The sequence below is a fragment of the Sprattus sprattus genome (assembly GCF_963457725.1).
Source record: "Sprattus sprattus genome assembly, chromosome: 6".
NCBI lineage: Eukaryota > Metazoa > Chordata > Actinopteri > Clupeiformes > Clupeidae > Sprattus > Sprattus sprattus.
Genome location: NC_137925.1, coordinates 32,966,471 through 32,989,019, shown reverse-complemented (window position 1 = coordinate 32,989,019; position 22,549 = coordinate 32,966,471). Strand labels below are relative to the sequence as shown.

The window sequence follows — 22,549 nt, the reverse complement described above, 5'->3', positions numbered from 1 at the left end:
GACACAATCATGCCGATGAGTGATGCAGTGTCGTCTCAGGGCCAGAAGACCACGGGCATCCAATAAAGGCTTTCGGCCTTGTCCCTTACGCACAGTGATTTCTTCAGTTTCTCTGAATCTTTTGATGATGTTATGCACTGTAGATGAGGAGATTTGCAAAGCCTTTGCAATTTTATTCAATTTTAAAAAACGTCCCAACTTTTCCGGAATGCGGGTTGTACAACAATAATGAGACAACAATATAACAACGTTCAACAAAACATGGGAACCATATCACAGTAATCTGGTAAAAGGTAGTTGCAAATATTTATATTTAAAATATACAAGCAATTTATTATATTATACAATACTACAATATATTAGTTAGATTCGAATACATTTCAAATATATACTAGCATGAACCCTTTACACTTAAACAGAGAACAATAAAACTTGCCTGTGAAGAAAAGAGTAATCACAAAGAACCACACAGAATGGGTGTTTACACAACCTCTTATCTTAGGTCTTGTTGGACTGTCATTTTATTGTTTATACCCCTACGCCCATGACAAACATCTGTACTAAGTAATCAGGCTTCTTAACATTTGCTCATGGCTGGACCCACTCATTTGGGTGTAGCAGAAGTGTTTATGCTGGTCTATGAGGGGTGCCCCGAAGGCAAGGAAGGACTTGGACTTCATGGACTTTTGACGGTAATAACCTGCATTCCTGTCCAGGGGGTTGGACTATGGGTAAAGGGGCAGGACCAAGAAGAGAGACCCCAAGTGTTAGGGTAGGGTTTTGACCAGTCAACTTCCACTATGATTCTAGGCCTGGAGGCCTGTGTTTGAACCTAGACAAGAAATTGGCTTATTGGTATATTAATAATAAGGTTGAAAAGTAAATAATATATGTAAACTCACTTACTATTACCACTGTTATTATTGGTATTATTATAATAAGCAATTCTCTTACTCTTACAACTAAACATGTGCCGTGCATACACAAACACAAACATACTTACCCAGCTGAGGATGATGGGAGATTACTCTACTCTTCCTCCTCCTCTTCCTAAGGCCTGACATCATCAACAACATCGACAAAATAACTGATCCTGCTTGAACTCACAGGGCCCTGGGAAGACCGTATTGAAGAAGCCAACGAGAGGGAACACACAAAGTACCGGTAACTGGTGAACAAGTGCCAGGACAGAGGCTGGAAGACACACTACAAACTCATAGGTGGGCTGCAGATGCTTTGTAGGCCGCTTATTGGGACACAAGTCAGTGAAAGGGCCACGGCTGGGTGGCCTGGGTGAGGGTGTCTGATGTTAAGAGACCCAGACACCTAGGACCCCAGGTCACATCACTGATGGTGCACTCAGTACTCCACCTCAGTTTGCCCAAAGAAAACATACAAAAAAAGACAGAAACCCACATTTACATACCATTATGTAACAGTGAAAATGGAATGCATCCCATGTACTGATCAAGTACAAATACTGTCATTCTTTCTAGGCTAGACCAACATAACTGGACCTTTTGTAGCATATTAGAGCTGAATAGGCCTATGTTACCAGATAAAGTTTTTAAAAACTTTGACTTAAAAGTTAAACTTAAATGTTTTGACTTTTAATAGCGCATAGTAGCATATTAATTTGCCAGTTCCCTTACAAGTGCTTACAACATGGGGCATTTCAGAGGGAACAGACAGACCAATGAAGACAGGATCGTCCATCATTTATCCATAACCTATTTAGGAAGGTATTCTTCCTGTGGACTTTGATTTACATTAACTGTTGAGCAATTGTTTTTCTGTCCTAACAGTCCAGATTTTCTTTTTCGCCATGACGTATCACAATTTTTTTGTTCAAGTCCTTCTGCATGGCGGCATGTGAAAAAAATAAAAAAAAAACTGCATTCCTGATTGCACGTGTTGGTGTCATTTCGGCTGACAGCGTACCTACCAATTTTTATAACCTGTTGGTTTATATTCCAAATGAAGGACTTGGAGACTTGAATCGCAGGTCTATCTGAACCAGGTGTGATGGAGACCTGAAGGCCAAAACGTAACATACTTTATGGACGAAAACACTGTTCCGTAATGAATTTGCAGCCACTTTTGTTACATTCATCTAAAGTTGCTAGTTTTGTTGGTGACTAGCAATAAAACACCAACCAGAAACTTTTAATCCAGTCGTTTAATCCACATATAAACAAAGGTGATCCAGTTTAACGGTCATGTCATATAGCCTAGGCTATTTCACTTTGCTCTATTTGGCACATTACCTGGCTTTAGCCGCTTCCAGTGGTTAACCCACAAATGAATACTGGTGATGCAGTTCAGTTATGTATATTTTACTGCTCTAAATCAGCACATTTCACTTTCTAGTGGTGTAGGTAGCATTTTTTCTCAGCAGCTACACCTTTCGTTGAGAAGATTACAGCAACTCACACGAGCATTAAAGGTTTTGGCGCCATGGGATTCTCACATATTTGACAGTAAGTGGCAACTCCAAATACGGCTCTGGTAACATCTACCAACCCTAACATACTCTTCCTGCAAGAAAAATGGAAAAGGAGTCACTATATTAACTACCCTGTAAGCCAGTCCAGATATTTTGAATATCCATCTCATCCACCTTCAAATCCTTGCAAAACTCACATGACGTGCAACCAAGCAAATAAGGAAATAAGAAATTAAAAAAAAAAACTACAGCACAAGCTATTCAGAAACAGACTTACCTTGAGAACAGCAGTTGCATAGCGGTCGCTAATAAAAGGTATGCGATTTTCTTGCAATGAATTCAATAAATATGATTTTTTTTTAGTCATAGCATGCCCATGAAGTGGTGAACGGCTCAAGGGCACGACAGCCATGCTTCCTTTTCACAGGGCCATGTAGGGCTCCATCACAATGATTTTAAGAATGTGCTAACTAGATGACTACAAAAACAAACCTTAAACTACATTGTGTTGCCTGAAGAAGAAGACAGTTGGAGGACGGGAAAAGGGGAAAAGAAACTCAAAACATTTATTTCAAAAGCATTCCAATTGTTCTGAGTATACCTCTGTTAAGTCCAGCAGACATGTAAAATACAACAATACATTACAATCAAAAGGTACCAAAAAGTACAGTAAAAATAACACTTCCATCACGGAAATGTAATGTGGAAATTGAAGAATGATAAAATAATGTTGTAAAAAAAAAAATAATAAAAAAAAAAAAAATGAGACATTTGCTTCCCCATTCCTCAGTTGTTCAGTCCAGACATGAACCCAATGAACCCACATTCTGCCACTCATTCCAAGAGGGGGAAAAGAAAATGGGTTCCTCCTCTGACCACACCCCGGGCTCCTGTTCAGCAGTTATTTCAGACCTTAAAAAAAGAAAGAGAGCCATATAGTAACATTAGTCATCAGATTACAATAGCATACAGCATTACTTCAAAACCATGAATTTTAATATGAACCAGCGAAGAGGCAGCCAAACATCACACAAAGTTGCATGTTAATTGACCAAAGATTTTTCAAAATATGAAAAAAAAGATTAAAAATATGTTTAAAAGATTATTTAAAACAGATATTAAATAACTTTTGTACAGCCAAAGATCATCTATGCCAAATTTGGTGAAGACATTTAGCAATTTATTAATCAGTACATTTATTTTGAAAGACAAATGGATTTTTTTTTTTTTTTTTTTTTTTTTTGCCTTTTCAAAGTAGTTTAAGAAAACTGTTTCAACCACAATATTATTGCTATTCAGCTCATTGCTTATACCCAGAGTAGGGGAGGCTACTTTTGAAAGTAATAAATTAGATTAACCAGTTAAAAATGCAATTAGTGATCTAAATCTAATCTCAATTATTTATAACTTTTTGAATGGCAGACGAGAGGCTGTCAATCAATGTTGGCAATCAATGTTGAAAGACACTGATGATAGCGTGGATATTGTTCAGTCAAAGAGTTTTCATGCTACATGAAGCCACTGTACAAACAGAGCTGTCAGTGTTTATGTCAGGACAAGTGGGGAAAACATTTTTTCATACTAAACGTGCTGACAGATGACATGCTAATGCTAGGTCTGGGATTGACAAGCCTTAAAACTAATATGCCATTATAACTGAGAACATAAACAGTCTTGAACAGGGGTGTAGGGGATAACATCAAGAGTGGATCTCTTCCCTTTACAAGCATTGTGTTTTTATATAGGCTTCAGCACTCCGACAACTTCCACCTCGCATAAAGTTATTTAGACAGATGTAGCATTAACTGTTTCTTTAGCTTGCTAATGAATGTAACAGTATGCTTTGCCATGAACATTTTTTATGACATTTCAGTAGTGACAATACCTATTCACAGGCTCTCTTTAGACCATTTTGGCTCAAGCTGAACTAAATATGCCACATCCTGGCTAGTGACTTTAAGCTTTTAGGGAGTAGCAAAGACCATACCGCTGTAACAGCACAAGGAGAGCAAAGGATTCTTAACAACACAATGAGATCAACATTGCTTAACGCAGGGGTCTTCAACAGGGGGTCCGCGGAGGTACTGCAGGGGGGTCGCGAAATCTTTGGTTGACAAGATAATTTTTTTTAATATTTAAAAAAAAAAAAAAAAAAAAAAAAAAATTCAACCAATTTTTTTTCCCACAAATTTAAATGTCTTCCGAATCAGAATTGTATTTATTCCCTTTACATTTACATTAACATAAATCCAACATATTGTAGCGAACGTATAAATTGATCGAGAAGACGTTATCTTTCAGTCCAATCAACACATTCAGCTATCCACAGGAGCTCTCTCAAGCTGGGCACCGGTTCACTCACAGCACCTTTCATGCAAATACGACAGCACAGGCACTAGCCAATCAGATCGCGTTTCTGCTCAAGTCTAAAGAGCGTGAAGATCAAAAATAAAAGATAGCGGACCAAACTCCATAGCTGGTCTTGTTTGTACCTATAAATTGTTAGTTTGACATTTTTTTGCTTAGATTTTAAAAAATAAATAAAGAGAAATAGACCCTGTACAAAGTCAAAAAACATTAATTGTAACTGAAAAATAAGTCTGAGAGGATTTGCGAGGTGTATGACCCCCCAGGCTAATGTTAGCATGCTACTACCTACAATCTTAACAACTTGCTAGCGGTGTGATTGGTTTGTTGACCTGTCAATCTCACTATAACATCTATGTTGTCAACACAACTCCATGCGCCAGACTCCTTCTCCGTCATCCATTGGATCGTGTCAGTCAGGAGTTATTGAAAAGAAGATACATCTCACTAATGTGGGAGGATGCGTGCCATCGACAGATGCTTGAGGATTTACTTTCCCTTTTTTATGTATGATGAAATAAAAACATATCTGTGAATTATTTTAATAAGTTGTTATTAATTGTTAGCTCTGAGTTGTTTGCAAGATGTATGTTTATAAATGGCAGTGGCACGGCCACCCTGTACCTTTCATGTTGTTAAATGTTAAATTAAATTCAATGTTAAAAAATGTTAGGTTAAATTCAATGTTAAAAAATAAAAATGTTAATGAATATATTAACCTTTGTATTATTTGAATAGCTTAGTATTGAATACACAATAACAGGGTAGCTATGTTTATTTGGCACTAGGCCCAGTATATTATAAACAAAATGTTATGCAATTTATATAGTAGGGGGTCCCTGCTCATCTCGCCATCAGTTTGGGGGTCCCTGGCCTGAAAAACGTTGAAGACCCCAGGCTTAACGTAATACAGTTACGTTGTCATCATCGTTGGAAGCCATAATCATAACTGAAATTGATATTAAATTACCCAGCACTAGTGACCAGTCTAATATTGCGTTACAGAACAGCATAGCTAATTCAAAATTGGTTTGGGCTTAGTCTTAAAACCATCGCCCTTTGCCATTTTGAAAAAAATCATAACCTGTCAAACACTGTCTGAAATCAAGTCCAGTCAGACTATACTGAAGTATATATGATCAAGCAAAGCACTGGAGGCGTCTTACACTGGGTCACTACTACAGTCAATGACAAAAGTTTAGGAAAACGTTTGTTTCTTTTGAATGCAGTGACTACATCATAAATTCAATTGATTGTATGAGATTTGTCTCATCCTTACATCGACCTGTTCTAGTTACTTTTCTGTTAACCATCACGCCATTATCTCATTAAGGCAGCATTAAGCGGTGTAATCGGCAGTGCAGTTTATGAGCCGTAACTACATAAAACAGGTAGACAGGAAACAGGAAAAGACAGTGGAATAATGATAAAACTAAGAATAATATCGTAATGTTGTTGATTATCGGACGGCGTGTGTTATGGGCAAACGTTTGCGTTGTCATGTTAACCCATTATTAAACTGAGAATATTGATTGTTAATCCATTATTAAACTTAGCATTTTGACTGTAAAACAATAGCCGATATTTGACACGGTCCGATAACTTACATACTACGCTATGTGATTGCACAAGCATCCAGTGTTGGTGGTTTCACTTATTTAGATACAACAGATGCAGGGCTCGTGACTGCGACTGATCTGGTCGCATATGCGACTGGAATTTTGGCTGTGTGACTTGATTTGAAATCACAGTTGCACTCGTGCGCCTATAGAAATAAGCAAAAATGTAAGGCCTGCGCCTAGATAATGGTCTAATGTACAAATCTTTGCATCAAAATAAAACTTATACGGTTCTTATTCATCTAAAGCAAAATATAAATACATTTGGGATTAATACTCTGTCGCGCTATGCAGGGTCGCTGTTATGGTTCTCTGGGTTGACGTTGGAGATGGACGGTGATTCAGTGAGGTAACTTTAGCTTCAGCCTTAATGCATTCATCATGCTGTGGTTTGTGGTGAAATCTCAGGTGGTTGAACAAGCTAGTTGTATTGCTATGCGGCACAGACACAACTCTAAAGCACTCTGTGCATATGATTTGTTCTCGGTTAACAGCTCTTGCCCTAACTCTTAAAAGTAAGATAGCCGTCTTACTACCTTGATGTCTCGCTAAGAAGATGTCTGATGCGAGATATATTTACGGGTGAATTCAAGCGGTGTTTTAAGACGGCATGTACTAGAACATGTGATGTTGGTAAGCTGAAAGAACGTTAGGCTAATGTACTGGTGTTAGAAAGTTGTCTGACTGACGCCTCGCAAATTACATCAACCATTTTTGCTGGTTACAATAACGGTGTTATCGGATAGTACAGAGTCTATTTCTCGGTAACTTAAAAAAAAAAAAAAAAACACATCACATCTGTAAACGGAGTGTGGTCCGTCATCTTTGTTTACAATTTGCAGTTGCCGGAGGGAGCTGGCGCACATATTTTTAGGTAATAGGCAGCTTCAAGGCTGCAACCTGCTACCTTGAAAAATGACCGTCACTCTGAGGACTTAAAGGTATTTTATAAACCCGGAAGTGACAGAGTAACGGTTTTCCAGCTAGCCTTTTATAGTGGTGTGCCTAGATATTTGCTGGTGCCCCCAATTTTTCTGGGTTCGGAGCAGTGCTCCTAAGCCAAAAAGTTAGTCTCGAGCCCTGAGATGTTAAAGGGATAGTTTGTTTTTTAAGACATGAATCTGTCTGCCTGAGAGAAACGTCCATCACAGGAAAACAATGAAAACTGAGACAACATTTGATAAAATTGACATAAAGCATCGTTTTCCTGTGATGGACGTTTCTCTCAGGCAACTTTGGTGAATCAAACTTTCGCGAATCAACTTTCGAGAATCAAACAGGTAGACTCTAGCTGTGAGATTGCATTATCGAGCGTATTGAAAATAGGGCCAAGTGATAACGAGGTGTGACTTTCCACTACAATGTTTTTGGGATGCAAATTTATCACTCTTTTGAACACATAATGTTTTGGGAAGAGAAACTTTTTATTTTGCTGGGTCTAGCAAACCTGCCGGACTACTTTCGGTTTGACCAAAACTTGACGAGAACTCTGCTCACAGGACGCTGTCGGGGGTAAGTGATGCATGATTGCATGACACTGGTGACGGGGAAGCCATACAGATTCATGTCTTAAAAACCGAACTATCCCTTTAAGCCATGAAGTCGGTTGAAATGTTAGGTTAAATCTATATGTTGTCAGAGCACAGAAGGTATGCAGTCCCACTGAGTTTATATTGTTCAATTGACCCTTCCGCGACCACTCCCCAAAACGGTAACTGATCAATCATAGCATAGCAACGGTTACTAAGCTCGGGACCTCAGTCAAGCGAGCCATTTTGATGAATGGAAGTCAATGAGAGAGACGTCTGCTCGAGAAGAGAAAATTAAACGTTGCGCTTATGGAGTGTGTAATTCTGACAGCCGATATCCAAAAAGGCTGGAGGGAGGGGTAACATTTTATCCCTTCCCGAAACCCAAGACCCAGAGAGAGAAATGCCTGCTGTGGATCAAACAATGTGAACGACCCCCCCCCCCCCCCCCCCCCCATCAGCTGAATGTCAGCAACGTAAACAGAAGCACCTACTTTGTTCCAAGAAGCTATGTCGCTAAAATCTGCCCACTTCATCGAAAACGTGAGAAAACCCTTGCTTAAAATACGATTCCGTTTAACCACCTAACAGGTTTGCGTAGCGGCGACTGTATATAATAGAACAAATAAACATAGCTGGAATGAACCTGTAAGCCTTAGCATTTGTCTGTCTACAAACAAGGCATGTAATGTCGTGGTTGTAGCCTATATAAGCATATTGCAGACTCTTTTGCCTGCGTCGATCTGAGATCTTGCCGTTTTTCCAAAAAATGCTTGTGATTTCTTTGGGTAGAGCTGAAATTGACACGGTTGAAAACATGTTGCCACGCCATTCATACCAATGCTGAGAACCGTGAATGCTTGACTGATATAGCAACCGTTGCTAAGGGGGCGGAGTTTGCGGAAGGGTCCATTGATAACAGTTAGGTATGTAAAAGTAATGGCAACGTTTAAATGAGAGCCTGAATGATACACACTCAATCATTTTACATCTAAGGTTTGGTAAAATCTCTGATAAGACACCTTCAGTCAGCCAACTATCTAACAATGTTAGCATATAAGCTTGTGATAGCAAGCTAACTACCGACAAAGTAGACAGCTTAATTTTACAGCGGTCAGCAATTCCTTGCTTAATCTCACTAACAACTACCAAGGCTTGCTCAAAACACCCCCAAACTTTGGGCAAGGGGACCAATTACAGCTGTTGCGATATTTGTCACCGTGTAGTTACATTTCTGGGGTATGAGTAAGGCTACAGCACAGCCCCCCAGTTTTTAAATGACTCATTGCTTTCAGGGCAGACATTAAAGTAACTAGGAAATAACATTTGTAGTTTATTCCGATGTCCCCAGCAGGCCCATGTTCAATTGACTGTAGGGGACTAATGGTTTCAAAATAAAATAAATAAATTCAAAAGACCAATAAGAAATAAGTAAAAATACAATTGCCCTATTTCCACCATAAGTGCAGTGCGAGACGGGGCTATCTACAGGCCAATCAGCACAGTGCGAGACAGGGCTATCTACAGGCTAATAGCCTGGGGTCTCAAACCACAACAAAAAACATTTGCGTTTCAACCATTGGGCACAGTATTGTCCTAATACTTGCCCATAACGTTAAGATGTCATCAGACTCAGGGCTCTACAGTGCGAGTATTTCACTCGCATATGCGCCTAAAAATAGGTACGTGCGAACTTGAAAAATTATTTACGAGCACAGTGTGCGAGTGACAGACAGTTGTCAATACAGCGCCAAAAAGTGAAGCATTCCATTGATTTCACATGGAAACAAGTGACAGGGTTGCGACTGATGTGAACATATCAAGATGACGCGCTGAACTTCCTGCAAATGAGAACGACGATTCGCAACCAATGGGCCAGAGCCATATAAAAAGAGAGTACCGTAAATCCTCAAATAGTGGCTGGGGCTTGTATTTACTTAGGCTGCACAGCGCACCGGCCTTTATTTGGGGCAGGACTTTATTTCTTACTTATCTTCTGTTATAGAATTGAATTATTTAAATAATGGGCATAATTGCAGTAGGCTATGGAATTCATTGCATATGCGTTCAACACTTCCTGCACATCGCGTAACGCTTTAGGTCGGGGTGTCAACGTAAAAAATAAACATCGGAGTTATGGTCTCCACTGTCAGTCACGGAGGAAAAGATTTCCAAAGCCTTGAATTAAATCATTTTTCTAGACACTATTATGCTTATCGCGCACTGAAAACATTTATTCAACGAGCTGGTTTGATATCCAGCCTAGTTTTCTTTCTACCTCCACCTGCTAGTCGTAGCCTATCGCATTCCTCTCGGTTCAATGTCAAACTTCTTTGCTGCTTTTTCTCCCGAATGTTCTTCAGCAATCAGCATACACCATCTCTTTGAATTTAATATAAAAGTTACGTAAGTCTACTACTGCTTTATGATCCCTTCTGGAAAAAGTAACCTAGCCAACTAAAACGTTACAGATAAACAACAGTAGGCTATACGATACGTGCATTTAGGCTAAACATTCGCCTAGTAGTCCTACGTGGGGAATTTTTTTTTTTTTTTATTGCAAACAGCCCATGAGATTAGCCAACAATATTATATAATATAAATATTAAACATGAGGAGAACATGTATTCTCATATATTTGAATGATAATTCTGTTAGTCAAGTATTGCCTTAAATTATTATTTACATTGATTTAATTGGAATTCAGCTGTAGGCATGAGATCTGTATCTTGGAGACTAATTGCATCCACAATTTGGTACTGCAAGCTAGACTACTATGCAGTAGACACAACACAGGAGGTCCCTTGGCCTGAGAAGGGAAGGAGTTTAATGTGGCTATAATATGGAATTTTAAATGTGCCTAAAACTAGACAAAATTGTAATGAGTTTTCGAAAACTAGACTGAAACTAAGAAGGATAACTATGACTAAATGTGACTAAAACTAATATGCATTTTTGTCTTAAGACTGAATCTAAAATATATGCCAAAATGAACATGGAGATAGGGGACCCCATCATCTGCAATTAATTGTTGCTAGCTCTAATCAGATGTACTAACTAGGCTTATAAGAGAAGACTAACTTTGTATGCCAACGAACACCAATAACTAGAACTAATTTGACAGACTATAAACCAATGTGATACACGTGCTCTCTAGCTATACAGTAAAAGTGTTGCTTACGTTAGATACTGAATAATTTGATCAATTTACCAGCTAAATTGCTTTGGAATAACTGAACATGAATGGGGTTAAAAGTTGGAAAATACAATGTTTGGAACTATAGGTCGCAAATGAGTATGACATGCTTTGCTTCCGTGTAAAAAAAACCTGCTGTGCTCCTAAATTTCTTTGTGTGCTCCTACATTTTTTCATTTAGGAGCACATGTGCTCCTTGGGAAAAACCTTAGCGTAGAGCCCTGAGACTCCCCTATTGATGCCCCTTAAAATGGCCACTGGAATTGAAGTTAATTTAGCTATCAATCACAGGTTAAACCAGATAACATGGTCAGTTTGCTGTTAGATAGCAAGTTCTTGCAGCCTTAATTGATTAAATCTACTTATTTAGCATACACCGTGGGCAATCATAATATACAAATTGTTCCTTGCAAGAAATTTGCATTAAGTAGTATGCAGTCTGAATCTGATGAATATCAACAGCGTTCATTTGAGCTAGCTGTGTGTTTTGTATTGAAATATGTTTAAATAATACCCACAAGGGTTGTGGATGATGACGCACTCACGCAAATGTATAGTTTCAGGAACAAGAATCTAGAGGGTGCATGCCTCAAGTGGTCTTTACAGAATCATATTTAGTCTAATCCAACTCGAAGGATACCTTTGTACAAGGACATTTTTTTAATGAGATACTTTCCTGCTGAAACGGTTTCAGAATCTCCAGCATCTTCATCACAGAAACCTAGGCCCAAACCCCATGTCTTATTTTTTTTTTAAACTTACCCCTTGTTTTTGAGTGTCCCATCATTTTGGAGTTGCCCTTCAAAACAAAATTACAGGGGAAAGTGGTTAAAATATACATCTATGAAATGGGACAGCCCTTAAAGACCTTTGCCAGCCAGCCCAGCATTGTAGAGCATCATATGCCATCAAAGGGCGTACATACGACATGGAAACATTTAAATGCAGGAGAGTGATGCACAATTCCTCCTTAAATACCTTAGTTAGTTGACATTAAGCATTCTGATACTAGCATTTTTGTTTTGCATGTTACAATTGTTACTAAGAAAATATTTGTATTCATGGGTTCTAGAGCTTATGCAAGACATTCTGGGAAATCTGTCATACCCCTGGTTTTGACTACAGCTGAAAACGCTCCTTTTGTAGGGCTTTGTAGCCCTACCACTTTGCCCAAGCTTAGATGGGGAAATCAGGAAACCCCTCGCCCTCCAACTCCACATGAACAAGTGCAAAACGAAAGAATAAGGCTAATAGTGGGGTTCCATTACTGCAAAACAGCTTGCAATGTTATCTCTGGGAGCGGGATTTTGAAAACAGCAAGCAAATATGGGTAAGTGTAGTTGTGGTGTGAATACATACCTTTGCTAGCAAGCGTGTCACTTAGCTGACCGTCTAACGGCTAATGTCATCTCAAACGTGTAAATGGAGATCTAAAGAGGTGTATCTGCCTAAACTCTGGTATCGTAAACGTGAACCCACAATGCATGAATATATATAGACACTAATTGTTGCGGAGTCATCTTAAAATCACAAATGTTTACATGCTACATGTACCCTTTAGCCTCTGCAATACTAAACTTTTATCCATGTGAGGTCTAATCAGTTAAGCATGTGATGTGTTTGATGTGTCAAGTTGAGAATTGGTTAACTCAACCTCACTTTATGCCCTAGCCACTTCAATTTATGGAAAAGATACAGCCTGTTCATGCCATGAATGTGTTGGAGCAATTGCTCTGTTGCTAGCTTAGCTGCAATGTAGAGTTCAACAGTTTTAAACTCGCAACAATGGGGCTTAAAAATCCACGACTCCTGTAACTTGCATAAGCACCTGTGGTTTGAACTATAGCTCAGGTTTAGGTTGGTTTAAATTGCTGTGTCAGCACAAAACCTTAACTGGCAGTAGGTCACTTTAAAAGGTTTGAACTAAAACCAGGTGCGATGGTGTTTTGAGGAGAGATTAGAACGACCCCCTCCCAAATGTATCCTGATATTACATCCAAACAGATGGTAGGGTTGTAGGCGATGTCTTACTTTACCCATGCATGTCTTTTTTTTTTTTTTTTTTAGAAGATTTTTTTTTTTTTTTTTCACCATACATAGGCTATTAGGAATATTGATACATCATTTGATTTGTGTCGTTCAAACAAACCACTCGCTTGGGCTGCTTCATTTAAATTTGAGGTTCTCAAAATGAGTAGGCTTACCGTAGTTAAACTTTATGAAGCCTACTTTTTTTATATGTTCTAATATTGATTCCTAATGATCAGGCTGTGGATAACCAAAAAGACACAACAATGGTGACAGTGTAACAGTTATATTCTTTATTTGCTTAAGAAAAAAAATCTTACATTTGTTTGTGGATGTGATGTTGATTGTATTATTAGCCTATATAGGCTTTTTATAGCATAGCATTGATATTTGCACGGATCTAACTTGATGTTATTTACAGCATTTAATGGCATTCTTGCATCATTGTACGGTCTGCATATCAGAGTTGCGGTTTTCAGATGTTTTAGCTGCGCAACAGCTGAACCAGTTTTTTTTTGGTTGTTTTTTTTTGTTTGTTTTATTGACACAGCCCTCACATTAAACTCCTCAACTTCCGCTTTAAGTAGTACAGCTTTAAAACGCAGTGAAGCGAGTATAATGCTAACTGACAGAGCAATTTTCCTGCTATGTTTAGGGTGACTCATTTCCATGAGTTTGGGGTGATAAAGAAATGACGGGAAGTGACGACCATTTGACATTATACAGACATGGAAATATGATGGCATTTCAAACCACATTACCTGCACTTTTTTAGTATGGCTTGTAGCCACTCTGATGGCCCCCACGTCTTGGAGTTTTCCCGTAACTTGCGTTGCCCTGGTCTGAGGGATGAAAACAAGAGGTGAAGGCAGGCATTTCTCAATTCTTCATGTGTCTCAAAGACCCCAACGGATGGGTAAGACAAAACGTTCTCCAAGTCAATGCTTACTGTTGTCATATCCATATCCATAACCGGTTGAGTAATCTCCATAGTTGCCATAGCCACCATATCCTCCATAGCCTTGCTGTCCTCCATAGGCGTATCCTTGGTTACTGTTGCCCTGATTCCAGTAGTTGTTATAGCCTTGGTTCCAGTTCTGACCCTGACCCTGACCCTGACCTGGGAAGAAAAAGAAGAAACTCAGAATTAGCAACATTTTTTTTCTTCAAAATCAACATGCTAGGGGCACTTAAATTCTCACTTTTGATATCCGCTATATGACAAGCCTGATGGCTCAATTAAATAGAAATTAAAGCACAATTGAGTACAATTTAGGTGCTTAACTTTGGCAAATTCAAAATACTTTTGCAATATAAAATGACATTTGACGTTCACAAATGGAACATAAACTATTAAGATAACTATTAATATTCACTTTAACTAGTGAAAGACAACAGGCAATCCCAAACACTATTCACAACATCTAGTTTCCCAGTGTAACAGGCCATACACTAGGTAATTTGGTGCAATTCATATTTGTTCAGAGATAATACATTGATGTTAAGTCTGGGCTTTGGGCAAGAATGAGCAGGAAGAGATCAGTGTTAGCAGCATCTTAACATTTAAAAACCCCACATTATATACTGGAACTGTCCAGATCAACTTGGTTCCTGTGTTGGACACCAAACTTAATAGACTAGAATGAAAACTAGCAAAATGCAGCCTAATGACAAGAAAAGGTATTCCATCTGTCCACAACTCTCAATGAATTACAACAACCTGACTCTTTAAATCAGGTGTCAAAGCACTACAAAATGCAATGAGAAACTTACCTCCACTTCCACGCCCACGTCCTCTACCGCCACCATATCGGCCCCCAAATTGTTGTTGCTGGTAAACTTCTTTGGGCTGGGCAATTTTTATCTCACACTGAAACACACACAAATTATGTCTTGATTAAATTACTGTTTGGCACAAACCACAATAAGTAATGCAAATTGTGAAACATCACATCAAAAATATTAGACATGCAATACATACCAGTCCTTCTTTGCCATTTGTTGCTGCAGAGCCGCTCACGTTGTGGAACTTCTTCTCGAGGATCTTTGCGACTGGCTCCTCTTCTTTGAAAGTGATGAAGACAAACCCTCTCCTTTTGTTTGACTTTGGGTCCAAAGGGAGCTCAATGGCTTCAATCTGCAATCACGTTTTAACAACATAGTTAAGTCGAACCATCTGTGAAGCTAGTGTCAAGTCACATTCTAGTTTAAAGTTTTCATTCTAGTAGTCACTTTGGAAAAAGGTAATGGGCATATTTTGGGATGGTAGGAGCAAAAATCCTTTTCTAGGAGTACCTGGCATTCCCACAAGGGTTTTCTGCAATAACACATCAATTCAATATTAGGACATACCTCTCCAAAAGGTTCAAAATATTCCCGGATCTTCTCCTCGGTCGTTTCTGGGTTAAGGCCACCCACAAAGATTTTCCTTTGTGGTTCTTTTTTCATTGCCATTGCCTTCTTTGGGTCGATCTGTCGCCCATCAAGTCTGTGTTCTTTTTGCTCAAGCACCTGGGGACAGGTAATGTAAAGGATTTGTAACTATTCATACTAAATCAACTGATCTAAAACAAGAAACTCAGACACAACTTACAATTAAACTGAAAATAATAATGATAATAAAAATAATCACTTTGTCCACACTTGAAGCCTCTTTGAACAGGATAAAACCAAATCCTCTTGATCTTCCTGTGTGTTGGTCCATTTTAATGGTACAGTCAGTAACTTCTCCAAACTTTGAGAAATAATCTTTAAGATCCTTCTTACTAGTGTCCCAGCTCAATCCTCCCACAAACATTTTCCTACAGGAAGTACAGACACACACACCACATAAGTGCAAATGGCAAACAAAATATAGAACCAATACATAGTTTACTACACTATGCCAGCTACACAGAGAATCACGTAACGCTGGGCAAACCACTGGGCCCATCCCCCCTCCGTGGAGCACATGGCGCCAACAAAGAGCTCACCGAACAAAGACCGACAATGAAACCAACAAAATGTTTAAAACAGTAGCCTACCCTGCGTCTTCTTCCCCTTTACTGGCGTTAATCTGTCCGCCGTCCGGCGCACCATTTTGCGAATCTTCTTCGGTAGCCTTTTCTCCAACTTCCTCCGTGTCTACTTCTGCCTCCTCGTCCAGGGTTACATTTTCTTCCGTCTCTTCGGTAGGCTCAGCTTCTTCCGTCTCTTCGGTAGGCTCAGCTCCATCGGTCTCTTCGGTAGGCTCGGCTCCATTCAAGTCCTCCTCTTCTTCGTGTCCGTTTTCTGAAGTTTCCATGATTTGCTGCTCAGTGTCCGACATCGCAGGGTTGAGTTCTCTCCTATCTGCGGAAAACAATGACAACAATTATAACTGCAGAACGTGTAGCTATACAGAGGTAGCCGAAACGATGTGACTTACATAACTACGGCTATATGCTTCGCCACAAAGCCGATACGTGCTAACAGTGATCTTTCCCCCGCATTGCCTCAATCACAGCATTGTGAATAAATACGCACATCTCAGTTTTAAACGTCTTTAAATAATCAACAAACGATCTTTGCCTTTATCTATTTTAAAATGGCTTTGTTCGACTTACAGTTCACTCCGGCATCAGTGTGGCTATTACGTTACAAAACTCGGCGAGACAATGTAACCTAACCAACGCCATCCATGTAGCCTATGTTGCTCCACTGAAACATCTCAAATGGCTGAAGCTAACCTAGCATAGGCCTTATTACGTAATGACAAGGCCACGATTGTAGCCGAATAATGAATTTAAACGCGGACTGGTAAACCATTTGATTAAAAAAACTCACCTTTTACCTTATCAGACGACAACACAACGGAGTTCGCCGTAAATCTCCTTATGGACGGATATTCTAAAAAATGCTACAATCACACACCAGATAAAAAGAGCGGTCTCCTATAAGGTCTCTCATACGCTGATAACGCGTATGGTTGGTCTTATACTACCGGGGGAAACACAGCTCTTGCAGTAAGGGAAGCTGTGATTCGTTGCTTCAAAGTGTCAGTCACGCCGACCAGCAATAACGTCTGCTCTTGTAAGTGCCTAAAATACCCACCTCCAGCGCTACAGTTGAACCATGATATGAACACACCAACGCTTCGATTGGAGGTGTGGCCTATTATTAGCCTTAATCCACTCAGATTAATTTACTTTTAGAAGAAATGTATAACGCAAAATAAATCCTCGACGCGCTTTGTCGTGGCTATAGTCAAAGACTAGCCTATAAAGTAGCCTATTACATTGTAAGGCAGTGGTTGTGGGCCTACTAAGAAATAAATCAAGGGGGGGAGAGCGATTCTATCTCATGTCCTCCCTCCGCATCTGCCTCATATTCTTTACTCCTCTTGTCTCTCAACACACTTTTGTTTTTCTCTCCACTACTCCTTCTGCCTACTATCCTCTCCCTCTCCCATTTTCTTTCCTCATATCTCTCTTGCTCTCTCTCTCTCTCTCTCTCTCTCTCTCTCTCTCTCTCTCTCTCTCTCTGTCTCTCTCTATCCAGAGATGGGCAAAAATACATCAAAATGTATTTTGATACCAAATACCTCTCAAAATAAAATACAAAATACTGGTGCCAAATACAATACATGTATTTTGTATTTAAATTTTCCGTTTTTTCAGTTTGGTAGGCTATAGCAGAGCATTCACGTACTGGGCTATATAATGTACACAAAGCTCTGGTGAACCCCACAAAAAGGAAGAACAATCACAGAATATCAGTGTAACTAAGCAAAGCTATTAAAAGACAACAACTTGATATATATATATGTTTGCAGGCAGCAGCTGTGTGACTCTCATGTTATCACAAAAAAGGGCTCTCAATGCAATCTCTATGCCGCCAGGAGGGCTCGCCCCACCGTGCTTTCGTCATACGTAATTGCTATAAGGACGTCATACGGCTTTGATCAAGTCACAGGCCGTGTCTGTTACTGCGCACTTGCAAACTTCAAACACTGACTTTCAGTGCTTGGCGTAACCACTGACAGAACCAGCTGAATTCAGGGCACTGAAAGTACCCGGATGGCGCACTGCAAACGGTCAGAAAATGCAGTGTGAAGCGATGGACACTACTCGCCCTAAAGGGACGCCATCTTGGCTATGTAGCTTTTCAGTTTGGAAAGTCGACTGACTGACGCTTTGCAAATCACTTCTACCATTCTACCAAATAACGGTGTTATCTGATAGTACAGTGCCTATTTCTCGGTAACTTTTGAAAAATCTAAGCGAGAAAACACCAAAAGATGTACATTTACATACAAAACACGGCTGCCAGCTGAGTTTGGTCCGCCATCTTTGTTTAAAATTTTCAGTTGGCTGGAGGAAGCTGGTGCACAGATTTATGGGTAAAAGGCTTGCACTTTTGTGTCCAGCAGTGTTCCATTTGAGACAACACTAATCAGCGACAGAACACACTACAGATGCAAGTACTTAGTGTGCACTACGCACTGTATTGCAGTATACATCGTAAAGTGCGCGGTAATAGAAACGGCCACATGTGTCAATATGGCTAACGTTCAGTGCAACAACTCGATCGCTCTTTGAAAGAGCCTCCTTTAAATCTGCGTACTAGTGAAGATAAGTTGACAAGGATCAAGACAGCTATCTAAGACCACATTTACACATAGCCGGGTATTTACAGAAACGAATATTTCTGCCCCTCCGTTTTCAAAAATAACGTCATACACACAAGGTCGTTTTCAAAAAAGTTTCTGTTCACATGAACCCACATATATACGCCCCCAAGCGCCATCAGAATTATGCCAAACCTGTAGGTTTGCTTAAGTAGGCTTGTAACGCACCCTAAAAGGGAGGCTGAGGCTCGGACAAAAGATCAGAGTGCGTGCGAGGGAAACCACAACACCGTTCTTAATATAAAATAGATTTATTTGGAAATTAACAAGAGGTATAAAACATTAAAATGCTCGTATCTAAAATAGTGCCAGCACTCAAAGTTCAGTGGGTCTGTCTGTTGTCCAGGTAGGTCCGTAATTGTTTCAGCGTCGTGCACGTCAGTCCCGTTCACTCGGGACACGGCCCGGCAAGACGCTCTTGCTCGTTCTCTGGTTCTCAGTCACGGCACAGCTTGGACAGGGTCAATGGCCTGCAGTCCTCAGCCACAATCTCATCTGTACCACCCTTAAATCGCGGACACACAGTGTAAGACAGATCTCCCGTCAGCTTGTGGACCCGGGTATAAATAGAAACATTGTGATGGGGAAACACATAGAGAGAGGAGTGGCATAATGCTACGCACCTGTGATCAATAAGTGCTCATGCAACACAATATGCGATAGAAAAGGTTTGTGTTAAGTGCTCATTTAAAGTGTGCCAATCACCACTCCACTCAGGTGAAACACTCCACTGCACACCACTTAAAACACACCGTGAAACACTGCAAACCACCCTCAGGCCCAGAACACCATGTTACAGGCTAATCCATTAAATTGGCTATGAGTCCTATATTTAGGTGGATCCTTTAAGTTTATCCGGGCTACTACAACAGGTAGACACGATGGAATGTAAAACTCGTTGTCCACTGGTGGAAGTGCAGGGGATACTATTGTTAAAGCCAATAGTCTCACACTGGGGAAGGGTTGAGATATTCAGTTATAGAGTTGAAAGAATGCAATTCTGCGTTTGCAATAACGTATAAATGAGCACTACCTTAACCGCATCCATGATCAGTAAGCAAACTAACTGTAAACATAGGACGCTCACATGACGTGATGCATTTTTAGTCGCATACTGTGACATTTGAGAAACTAAAACTCAGTTTGACCCAGTGCACACGCAAACACAAAAACAGAGTTTTCAGAAATCTCCACTTTGGCTGGAGTTTTTAGAAATGATCGTTTTCCGTGATAAAACCTCCGTTTTCGTGTAAATGAAAGGCCAAACCGCATGAAAAAATATATGTTTTCCCACCGTGTAAACGGGGTCTAAGTTTTTGAAAACAGCCCGGTTCGGTGAAAAAAATTGATTTAACACGAGAGTCAATAAGAGAGATCTGGGGCGATTTCCATTTCGCCCCAAAAAGGGGCGGGCCATTTGAAGCACCACTTTTGCCTGACTGTTGCCGATTCGACAATGACATTCAGAGTAATTGTAGACGGTCTAGTGGTAGAATCCGACAGAAAAAAAATCTCCTTCTGCTTAACACTGGAGAAAGTATTTTGTATTTTAAATACAAAATTACTCCACTCCAAAGTATTTTGTTACAAATTACGTTAGATTTTTTTCCCGGCCCTAACAAATACAAATTACAAAATACTCAAAGTCATTGAAACACATATTTCAAATACAAGTAATAGAAATAGTGACCTCTGTCTCTATCCCGTGTTCTCCTCCACTGTGGATACTATGGGCCCAGTCTGAGCATGGATATAAAGAGTAGTTCAGGCAAGGGCAAGCATGATAGATGTACTAAACAATATAATAATCTCAAGCAATGATATGGCCAGACTACAGTGGTACATTTTGTAATTGTAGTTTTACACAGGAAAAGATGTTACATTCGTTGTAATTTGGCTGGGGATTTACCACATTAGCCAACAAGTACGCAAGTACTCATAACAACCTAACCAATATAACAACTGCCCAACCAAAGATTCTGAGCAGCAGGATACAACAGCAACACTCAACTGGCAGGTGACAGCCTAAAACACATGCTGCATGTTGTATCCGGGATCCTTCAAGGCCTTCCTTCACGGTACCACATGCGCTGTCTGTAGCACAAAAGTGCTTAACACAGCAACTTGCCCAACCACAAACCTGAGCAGCACACTCTAAAAAAATATTTTAATCCAGCAAAATGGGTTGCAATGTTAACCCAGCTGGGTAATTAGGGCAGCCACTGAACTATTTATTCTTTATTATGAGAGTTAAAGTCATACAAAATAGATACTAAGTCATAGTTATAAGATAGTAAGTCATAATTATGAGGTACTATGTGACGTCCATAGGACCCTTAAGGCCGAATTATGCTCTGTTTTAGACGTAACGCGTAAGCACGTAATTTACACAAGGAACTTGTTTTAGACAAGTTTGATTTAAGGTTCGTTGTAGACGCAAAGCCGTGTTGCAAGGCTTGTGAGCCGTGTTGCGTGTTGCAAAGTAAATTGACGCCAGAACTGTAGATTTATTTTGAGTTAAGTAAGCCTATTTATTGCAGCAGGACAAAGGAAAAAAAACTTACCGGGGGATGAAAGTGTAGTGGGCGAAAGGCTTGATGTTATGAATACATGTGTTACACAAAATACAAATGTTGGCAATTCAGTACCAGTGGCGAAAAAGACACATGACGCAAAAGTTTGTTTATTGACATCTTTTAATGACTGCGACAGGCTTTAAAACGATGTGTTTATGAGTTACATTATTCAAAGATGAGGTGGTAAACGGCGAGAGAATCTCATCATGTTGCCAATGCTTGTAACTACAATGGTGCTGGCCACAAGGTAACGGCAGGTTACTGTTAACTTTTGTATATGAGCAGACCGGGCTCATTCTATCAAACTCGCTGGTGCAATTGATGGATTCACGTCAATATGAACTCAATGAAAGATATCGCCATGACTCACAAGTGGCGGAAAATGAATATGAAAGTACCTTTGTTCGTGAATGACCACATTCTCTCCAAACAATCGCGGGTGAGAGTGGGATATTCACGGTAATTTGAGCGTCCTTATAAGTGTTTAAAGAGGATTTGTAAAGGAGTTCATGTCTTCGGACCTCTTCTGTTATGTTTGTTCCTAATCCATAAGAAAAGGCTTGTGAGAGGTCTGCAGGGTATTCATGATTTAAAAAAATATCTTGGTCTAAAAAAGACTGTATGCTATTAACCTGGAAACGTGAGACTCTGTGAAAGGCTGTGGTAGCCGGCCAATCACAGCCTTTGCGAGCTGTGTAGGGCCGTAGTGTTTTAGTCGCATAGTCAGGAATTTTGGGTGACGCACTTAAGCACGTAAGGGGGGGTTGTGTATCTTACGTGCTTACGCGTTACGTCTAAAACAGAGCATAATTCGGCCTTTATGATTACAGTTTTTTTCCCGTTCTAACCCCAATTTGTCCTGTTTTAATTAATTGTGTGTCTTACCTGTAAATCTTTCAGAAACTGTATTTTTTTTTACTAGATTTAGTAAAATACTTGTTTATAGTTTATTTTGTTTCATTGAACACTTTCCCTTAGCTGCTCTCATTGGTTTTTGCCCAGTCTACTTTCAGAATCTCAGGTATGAAAACAACATGGATTTTTACAACACTTAGGTTTGTCATATAATCATATCAGAATCAGAATCAGGGTTTATTGGCCAAGTAAGTTTGCACAAACAAGGATTTTGACTTGGTAAACT

The 22,549-nt window shown here is 39.7% G+C and overlaps 1 protein-coding gene across 3 annotated transcripts; it reads right to left on the bottom strand.

The window, feature by feature from the left end:
- Positions 1–2,287: 2,287 nt before the first annotated feature.
- On the bottom strand, positions 2,288–17,121 carry hnrnpaba (heterogeneous nuclear ribonucleoprotein A/Ba). 3 transcript variants are annotated; one of them, XM_080841082.1, is made up of 10 exons: positions 16,997–17,121; positions 16,209–16,515; positions 15,818–15,986; positions 15,538–15,696; positions 15,167–15,322; positions 14,959–15,055; positions 14,135–14,305; positions 13,947–14,027; positions 11,920–11,956; positions 2,288–3,358 (listed from the first exon to the last, which is right to left on the bottom strand). In XM_080841082.1, exons 2-8 carry the CDS (start codon positions 16,490–16,492, stop codon positions 13,957–13,959), a joined length of 1,107 nt encoding a protein of 368 aa, XP_080697208.1. In that variant the 5' UTR covers positions 16,493–16,515; positions 16,997–17,121; the 3' UTR covers positions 2,288–3,358; positions 11,920–11,956; positions 13,947–13,956. The 3 variants fall into 3 exon arrangements, with proteins under 3 accessions (XP_080697208.1, XP_080697207.1, XP_080697209.1); XM_080841081.1 differs by having other exon boundaries at positions 16,990–17,114; XM_080841083.1 differs by having other exon boundaries at positions 14,135–14,300; positions 14,960–15,055; positions 16,990–17,114.
- Positions 17,122–22,549: the final 5,428 nt, after the last annotated feature.

Excerpts from the sequence above, each read along its gene's own strand:
- hnrnpaba (XM_080841082.1), bottom strand. The coding sequence starts at position 16,492 with ATGTCGGACACTGAGCAGCAAATCATGGAAACTTCAGAAAACGGACAC. Across the intron at positions 15,987-16,208 it reads AAAGGGGAAGAAGACGCAGG|GAAAATGTTTGTGGGAGGAT; the intron begins GTAGGCTACTGT and ends TACTTCCTGTAG. Across the intron at positions 15,056-15,166 it reads CAAATGGCAAAGAAGGACTG|TGTGAGATAAAAATTGCCCA; the intron begins GTATGTATTGCA and ends TGTGTGTTTCAG.